The sequence below is a fragment of the Choloepus didactylus genome, chromosome 11 (assembly GCF_015220235.1).
Source record: "Choloepus didactylus isolate mChoDid1 chromosome 11, mChoDid1.pri, whole genome shotgun sequence".
Lineage (NCBI taxonomy): Eukaryota > Metazoa > Chordata > Mammalia > Pilosa > Megalonychidae > Choloepus > Choloepus didactylus.
The window spans coordinates 61,144,358-61,153,543 of record NC_051317.1 but is presented as its reverse complement, the minus strand read 5'-3'; the positions used below and the strand labels follow the sequence as shown (position 1 = coordinate 61,153,543).

Below are 9,186 nucleotides of genomic sequence, written 5' to 3'. Positions count from 1 at the left end.
TTGATATATTTTTTTAAAAATTTATTTTTACCAAAGCTATACCTGCATGCATGTAGTTTAAAGCCACCTGAATATTAAAGACACTGGGACACCTTTAAAAAATATTGATGCCCAAGACCCACCTTGGACCAATTAAACGGGAAACATTTGATGAAGTGTGAAATATGTAGTCCTTTAAGCCTTATTATAAAAAATCACAGCTCCCCAAAAGTTGGGCCTGTTATTTCTCTGTCCTAAAGTACATTCACCACATACCTGTGGTGGATTGAATTATATACCCCAGAAAAAAATCCTATTTTTAATCTTAATCCCATTCCTGAGGGTGTGAACTCATTGTAAATAGGACCTATTGAAGACGTTATTTTTAATTAAGTTGGGCCTTAATCTGGACTACTTACTGGAGTCATTTGTAAGCAGAATGAAATTCAGACATAAAGAGAGAAAGCCTGGGGAGGAGCTGGAAGTCAGAAGTTAATAGAACCCAGAAGAGAAAGGAGAGGACACTGCCATGTGACAAGAAAGCCTAGAAACCTGAGGATTTCCAGCAGCCAGCACCAAAATGCCACAGTCTTCAGGGAAAAAGCATCATTTTCCTGACATCTCCATTTTGGACTTCTCCTAGTCTTAAAACCATGAGCCAAAAAATGTTCATTGTTTAAGCCAACCATTGTGTGGCATTTGTCATAGCAGTCTGGAAACTAAGACAGTACTTCAATGACTTTGGTTGATAAGCTTATATTGTACCTTATTTTATTTTAGGCATTATTTCTCACTTCTTACTAAGGAAGGTGAGGATTTAGTTCTTTTATCTTACATACCCGCTGTTCTAGTTTGCTACTGCTGCCGGAATGCAAAACACCAGAAATGGATTGGCTTTTATAAAAGGGGGTTTATTTGGTTACAAAGTTACAGTCTTAAGGCCATAAAGTCTCCATCAACAAAGGGTACCTTCACTGGAGGATGGCTGATGGTGTCCAGAAAATCTCTGTTAGCTGGGAAGGCACTTGGCTGCCATCTGCTCCAAAGTTCTGGTTTCAAGATGGCTTTCTCCCCGGATGTTGCTCTCTAGGCTTCAGCTCCTCAAAAATGTCACTCTTAGTTGCTCTTGGGGTGTTTGTCCTCTCTTAGCTTCTTTGGAGCAAGAGTCTGCTGTCGATGGCCATCTTCAAACTGCCTCTCATCTGCAGCTACTCTCTCAGCTTCTGTGTCTTCAAAGTGTCCCTCTTGGCTGTAGCAAGCCTGCTTTTTCTGTCTGAGCTTATATAATGCTCCAGTAATCAAGGCCCATGCTGAATGGGCGGGGCCACACCTCCATGGAAATTATCCAGTCAGAGTTATCACCCACAGTTGGGTGGAGCGCATTTCCATGGAAACAACCTAAACCAAACGTTCCAACTTAATCCCCACTAATATGTCTGCCCCCACAAGATTGCATCAAAGAACATGGCTTTTTCTAGGGGACATAATATATACAAACTGGTACACTCTCTTCTTATACCTCTACCAACATTCTAAGACCTCCCAATTTGGTTATATTGTACTTTTGAAAATCAACCCCCAGCATTAACAATATAGTATCTATCTAAATTCTATTGATGACTGAGCCATGTAATAGACAATCATTGCTTTTCTTTTCTTACACAACTTTTTGTCTCCAATAGATTTAATAATTATCCTTGTTTATTCAGTGTAATTACCATTAAAGTATTCTCAAATTTTCACTAAATTGTAAAAAATCTCTTCTCCCTATTTTCAAAAACGTTCGCTATGTCTCCCTCTGAGGTGGTCAGTCTCTCCTTGCCTGAAGAAACTGTAATGCCCTCCTTTGACATAGGTGACTTGTAGGAGGCTCCTGGTCATCCTGAGGACATACCGACACTGATTATAGAGAATACTCTATACCCAGACTGGGTCCCAGCAGACCTCAGGGATCAAGATACAAAGTATGATCTATGAAGTGTAACACACAACAAAGAATTGAAAGATTTTTCCAATTTTATTGACAGAACCTGGGAACATTTATGGGAATGGATTCTAGTGGTGTCAGATCAGGGTAGAAGGAATGTACTATTGGATCTGGCTACATTTGTTGATGTACGTGCACTAAACAGAGATTCTAGATTCAGTGTATTAGCTCAACCTACTGGGAGTGGCTTTAACAGTCTACTTGCTTGGTTGACTGAAATCTGGACCCAAAGTATCGTAGACTAAATGTGGTTGAAATGTCAGAACTTCATTGGTGTACTGCAGGGGAAGGTATCCATGAGTTCAGGAAAATTAGAATGATAAGAATGGATTTACCATGTGTTCTAGTTTGCTAATGCTGCCGGAATGCAAAACACCAGAAATGGATTGGCTTTTATAAAAGGGGGTTTATTTGGCTACAAAGTTACAGTCTTAAGCCATAAAATGTCCAAGGTAGCACATCAGCAATCAGGTACCTTCACTGGAGGATGGCCAATGGTGTCTGGAAAACGTCTGTTAGCTGGGAAGGCATGTGGCTGGCGTCTGCTCCAGAGTTGTGGTTTCAAAATGGCTTTCTCCCAGGATGTTCCTCTCTAGGATGCAGTTCCTCAAAAATGTCACTCTCAGTTGCTCTTGGGGTGTTTGTCCTCTCTTAGCTTGTCTGGAGCAAGAGTCTGCTTTCAACGTCCATCTTCAAACTGTCTCTCATCTGCAGCTACTCTCAGCTCCTGTGCATTCTTCAAAGTGTCTCTCTTGGCTGTAGCAAGCTCACTCCCTCTATCTGAGCTTATGTAGTGCTGAATGGGTGGGGCCACACCTCCATGAAAATTATCCAATTAGAGTCATCACCCACAGTTGGGTGGGGCGCATCTCCATGGAAACACTCAAAGGTTTAATCTAATCGGCACTAAAACGTCTGCCCTACAAGATTGCATCAAAGAATATGGCTTTTTCTGGGGGACATAATACATTCAAACCGGCACACCATGGAAGACCTTATGTCCATGGGAGGGGCCAGAGAACACTTCTTCCACAAGGCAGTGAGCAATATATTCAAGGGAGGACCTCAAGCATCCTTGAAGACCTCTGCGGTAGCTGTTACTGACTGGCCAGGAATGGCAGTGGGAACTACTGTCCTCAAACTGGGCTCCCTGACTTCATTGGGGATGAGAGGATCCCAGGGGGCAGGGGCAAATTAGTGACACAATCACCAGGGTAAGGTGAGAAAGGTTATAGTAAAGAGTAGCAGAATGGAAGTAGTAATGAGATGGTTTGACTTGAAGAGTCTTCAGTGTTGACTAATTGACCGTTGGTATTCCTAGGACTGAAACAGAAGTGCAACCTACAAAAGCCTACTTGATACATATAAGCACAAAAAAGCTCTAGGTCTGATGAACATAAATCTGACTTGAATCATCACAACAGAGAGCTATAGTCTTGCAAACAGTCACCAGATTTGAGCAAGTTCACAAAATCAGAGTCACTTGAATGAAGGTGAGGCCAGATCCCCTTGAGGAAGGACCCTAGAACACAACCAAAAACGTGTATTGTAAATCTTCCTCTTAGTTTTCACCAAAGGAACTTGTGTTCATTTGCCAGAGTGACTGCGAATTGAGGAAGACAAACAGCTAGACTTTCTGGGGACTATTGAACACTAATTCCTGGAGAACCAACATTCCATTGTGGTTCACCAGTTGGAGTAAGACTTATGGACATCAGATAATCAGTGGATTATTTCAGATTGTCACACATTAACCCCATGGGTTCCCAAATCAACACTGTGACTATTTCCCCAGTTCCTGAAAGCCCAGTTGAAATACACATGCTCATTAACTGGCAGAATTCCCTTATTGGTTCCCTGACACCTGGAGTGAAGTCTACTATAGTAGGAAAGACCAAGTAGAAGCTCCTAGAACTGTTTCCACCTATCAGAATAGTAAACCAAAGCAATACCACATACTGGGTGGTCTTGTAGATCTTTTTGAGGGAAGCTTGTAGAGACTAGTGCCACAATTAAGGACTTAAAAGATGCAGAATGTAGAATTGCAGCAGTAGCCATTTCTGCTCTGAAGGTTGGTATACAGCACCAGGCACTGCTGTATCTTGCTCACATTTCTCAAGGATCTGCTGACTCACCTTGTTGGCATTGGGCAGCAGTTGGGATCACAGCTCTTCCATTACCACCAGATTTCTTCCTTCAGTTTTTGTGAGTCTGGATCCAGCTGTATGAGCAGTTCCATGGCAAAGGGTTTCTGCTGCTTCTGCAGGTTACCTGCATTGGAGATTGCAAGAGACCGACATGGATCAAATTTGTCTTCATAAGTTCCAGCAAATATAAAAATAAGGAAGATAAGACAAGGAAATATGTCTGGAATTGGTTGAGTATTCTTCTACTTCAATTATATCTAGAAGAGTTGGCCAATATATTTAAGCTGATCATTCTTGCAGACAAATAGAAAAGTTAACCTACATGGAAGGCTATGCTGTGAAGGAATGGCACACAATAAGGCAATAAGAGTCGTATCACTTGGAGCTTAGGGTGCCATGAGTGAGAGTTTAGATTTCATCCAAAGTGCAATAGGAAGCCACAGGAGGGATTTAGATAGGCAAGTAGATGGGGTTCTCTTACTCACTTCCCCTCATCATATATCATTTCCCTGCTTGTCAGTTTGACTTTCAATACCAGCACCTGTGACTCGTTGCCTGAGGGCTTTCTCTGTCAGACTCTGCTTTTCATCCTTGTGGGGCAAGCCAGAAGTAGAGAGGATTGAATCCCCCACTCTCATCCCTCAGAGCAACTTGTAAACAATGACTGGTGGTGATGTGTAATACCCCGGTTTCTCTGTCCCTTGGCCAGAGGAAATCTAATATGTGTTTTACTCTGTCTGCCAGAGTTTAGAGATGAAGCTTCAGTTGCCAGAGTCATAACTTGCTTGACATCAACTTTGTTAGATTTCTTCTCATTCTATCACGGTTTCCCCACTCCATTCCCAGTGTTTCCTGGGATCACCTCTGTTTTGGTTTGCTACTGCTGCCATTTTGAAAAACACCAGAAATGCATTGGCTTTTATAAAGGAGGTTTATTTGGTTACAAAGTTACAGTCTTAAGGCCACAAAGTGTCCAAGGAAAGGCATCAACAATCGGGTACCTTCACTGGAGGATGGCCAGTGGTGTCTGGAAAACCTCCGTTAGCTGAGAAAGCACGTGGCTGTTGTCCGCTTGCTCCCAGGTTGCATTTCAAAACGGCTTTCTCCAAAATGTTGCTCTTGAGGCATTTTGTCCTCTCTTAGCTTCAGCTTCTCTTTGAAATGTCACTCTCAGTTGCTGTTTTGTCCTTCTGCTGTGAATTCCTTTATATGACTCCGGTGATCCAGTTAACACCCACCCTGAATGGGTGGGGTAATACTTCCATGGAAATGATCCAATCAAATGTTTCACTCACAATTGAATGAGTCACATCTCCATGAAAACACTTGATCAAAGGATTCCAACCTCCTGAGCACTAATAAGTCTGCTCCCACAAGATTGCATCAAAATAATGGTGTTTGGGGGGACATAATACATCCAAACTGGCACAACCTCCCAGATAAACTTCTTTCACTTGACATTTTGGTTTCAGGTCTGACTTGGGGGAATCCAAATAAAGATAGCAGGGAAATTATGCAATGCAATTTACACTTTATAAAGGTCACACTCCTTGCTGTATGGTGAAGGACTAGAAGGCAAGTGCAACTGGGAGCGTGAAATAAAGGCTACTTTAGAAGTCTAGGTGGGAGATGGTAGGAGTTTAAAGATGGTATTGTGGGGATAGAGAGAAGTACTGATATGAGTTTTAATTTGGGGGTACAATCACCAAGATGTTCTGACGGACAGGATGAGATTCGAGGTAAGAAAAGGGTGATTTCAAATATGACTTTCACCTTGGTAGATAATAGGAATTCACTGTGATGGAGAGACTGGGAAAGGAAAGATTTGGGTGGAAGATCAAGAGATTTCTTGTGGACACGTTATGATTTAAGTGCCTTTATGACATCCAAGTGGGCAGGCCAAACAGGCAGTCAGAAACATGGGCTTGTAGAGCTTAGAAGTTAGATCTGAATTCAACTTCAAAGTTAGAGGGACAGAGGATTCATCCAAGTAGAGAGAGCATAGCAAAAGACATCCTGAGTCTGTTCTGCATAGCACAGAAAGTGTTAGTTTTTGAACATGGGACTTCTATAAGTATTTGGGGAGAAGCACATAATCAGAATGGACATTTTAATTTAATCCCTCTGTCTCTCTCTGTCTCTCTCTTTCTAGTTCATGGAGAAAACAAACTGCCTCTGCTAGCTGAATGCAGATACTACAGACTGAGATATAAAATGTTAAAAATTAAGTTGAGCATATCTTTAACAGGACTAAGATGTTGAAGAATGTGAGAAATGTTTTCACCAAGTATGGCAAATGTTCTGTCCACTGGGTTCTATCAGATATGAAGAGAGGCCTAGGCCTCCTCCATTTTTTTCCCTAATTCTCCTTAGAAGACAGAAAAATTGAATCAGTAATCAAAAACCTCCCAACAAAGACAAGCACAGGACAGGCAGCTTAACTGGTGAATTTTACCAAATATTCAAAGAACAATTATCACCCATGCTGCTCAAACTCTTCCAAAAAAAAAAAAAAAATGAAGAGGAGGAAACGCTTGCTAAGTCATTCAATGAGGCTAGCATCACCCTAATACCAAAGCCAGATAAAGATACCACAAGAATTGAAATTTAAAGACTTATATCCCTTAAGAATATAGATGCAAACATCCTCAACAAGATACTGGCACACCAAATCCAACAGCACATTAAAAGAATTATAATTTTTGTGTGTTTGTTAATGAAGGTGTCAGGGATTGATTTAGGTGAAGAATGTACAACTATGTAATGGTACTGTGAACAATCGAATGTACGATTTGTTTTGTATGACTGCATGGTATGTGAATATATCTCAATAAAATGAAGATAAAAAAAAAAAAGAATTGTACACCATGACCAAGTAGAATTAACCTGGGTTTGCAAAGGTGGTTCAGTATAAGAATATCAATTAATATAATGCAATTTATTCATAGAAGGAAGGGGCAAAAACCACATGATTATCTCAATTGATGCAGAAAAGGTATGTGACAAAATACAGAACACTTTCTTGGTAAAAACACTTAGAAAACTAGGAAGAGAAGGAAACTTCCTAAACATGATACAGGGCATATATGAAAAACCCATAGCTAACTTCACACTCAGTGGGGAAAGACTGAAACAAGACAAGGATGCCCACTGTCACCACTGATATTCAACATCATTCTGGAAATTCTAGCCAGAGCAATTGGACAAGAGAGAGAAATAAAAGGCATCCAAATAGGAAAGAAAGTAGTAAAACTCTCCCTAATTGCAGATGACATGATTCTATACATAGAGAATCCTGGAAAATCCACAGCAAAGATACTAGAGCTAAAAACTGAATTCAGCAAAATGGCAGAGTACAAGATCAACATGCAAAAATCAGCGGTATTTCAATACAATCTGAAGAGAAAATCAAAATCAAGAAAAAAATTCCATTTACTATCGCAACTGAAACAATCAAATATCTAGGAATAAATTTAACCAAGGAGGAAAAGGACTTGTGCACAGAAAACTACAAAACATTGCTAAAACAAAGCAAAGAAGACCTAAACAAATGGAAAGATATTCTGTGTTCATTGATTGGAAGATGAAATATTGTTAAGATTTCAATTCTACCCAAAGTGATCTATAGACTAAACACAATTCCAATCAAAATTTCAACAGATTTCTTCACTGAAATGGAGAAAGCAATCATCAAATTCATATGGAAGGATAAACAACCCCAAATAGCCAAAACCATCTTGAAAAAGGACAAAGTTGGAGGACTTACATTTGTTAATTTTAAAACTTATTACAAAGCTACAATAATTGACACAGCTTGTTACCTGCACAAAGAAAGGTATATAAACCAATGGAATCAAATTGAGAGTTCATAAATCAACCTTCACACCTTTGATCAACAGATATTTGACAAGGTGTCAAGTCTACTTAGTGGGGAAAGAATAGTCTCTTCAACAAATGATGCTGGGAGAACTGGATAGCCATATGCAAAAGACAGAGGGTGTACACCATATATAAACCTTAACTCAGCATGGATCAGAGATCTAAATATAAGACCTAAAGCTGTAAAACTCCAATAAGAAAATATATGTACCCCAGAAAAAGGTAATGTTCCTTTTTTTTTTTTGGAAAATCAATGTTTCTTTAATACTGAAATTTTTGTTACTGTTTCTCACATTTCACAGCATGTCTTTTGTTGACATTCTACAAATGATACCATCCAATACTGTCCCAATATTTTCTTCTTATGAGGAAAGTTTATATATCTTTTTGACTTCTGTAATATTAGCCATTTCAGGAAGATTTTTCAGAGAAATCGGATGACAGTCTACTTGAGATATTAGATATTCTTGATTTATTTGTTTTTCTCCCTCTTCAATGTAAACAATTAGGATGGAAGTGCCATTTGCTGAGATACCAAATTTTTTCAAAGCCTCTGAAATATTGTTATTTGGGGAAACATTGAAAATAATTTCAGTAGATAGAGTTCTTGTCTTCATTTTTCCCAGTTTGTAGAGATGAACTGCTTTGTTTGCTGCCACAAGTATCTGATATGGATCAACAATCACTGTAGGATTTGTTAATGAACCATCAATAGCACCCTCCATGGCCTTTTTTCTCAACTCTCCAGCATTTTTTACATCTTTAAATAAGAGAAGGGTTACTCTGCATTCAGGAAATAGGTCCAGCTGATGTGTTAACTGCATTTCATAGGTAAGTAGGATTCTATTGCACGAAACGTCTGGTCCCTAGTCTGTCTGGGAAAGTCTCCTGGGTCATGTTCTTTTAATCTAATCCTGTGGGTGCAGACCTATTGTTGGTGGGACCTTTTGACTAGATAATTTCAACTGAAATGTGACCCACCTCATTCAAGGTGGCTCTTAATCCTCTTACTGGAGTCCTTTAGAAGAGGATAAAATACATACAGAAGCTAAGGGATAAAATTTAGAGAAGCTTATGGAAAAAGCCCCAGAAAGCTAAGAGACAAGGATATGCTCTCAGAAGTTGAGAGAGTAAACCACTGAAGCCAGAAGCTGAAGCAATGAAACCTTGGAGAGAATGAGTAGATGCCAGTCA

At 39.8% G+C, this 9,186-nt stretch overlaps 1 protein-coding gene across 1 annotated transcript; it reads right to left on the bottom strand.

Annotated features, from left to right (window-relative positions):
- Positions 1-8,354: 8,354 nt before the first annotated feature.
- LOC119506483 (EKC/KEOPS complex subunit TPRKB-like) lies at positions 8,355-8,816 on the bottom strand. Its single transcript, XM_037799536.1, has 2 exons — positions 8,776-8,816; positions 8,355-8,676 (listed from the first exon to the last, which is right to left on the bottom strand). The coding sequence occupies exons 1-2, from the start codon at positions 8,814-8,816 to the stop codon at positions 8,355-8,357; spliced, it is 363 nt and encodes a 120-aa protein (XP_037655464.1).
- Positions 8,817-9,186: the final 370 nt, after the last annotated feature.

What these genes read in the sequence shown, in the direction of transcription:
- LOC119506483 (XM_037799536.1), bottom strand. Translation starts at nt 8,816, where the DNA reads ATGCAGTTAACACATCAGCTGGACCTATTTCCTGAATGCAG. An exon ending in GACCTATTTCCTGAATGCAG is followed by an intron (nt 8,677 to 8,775) that starts AGTAACCCTTCT and finishes AAATCCTACAGT; the next exon opens with GATTGTTGATCCATATCAGA.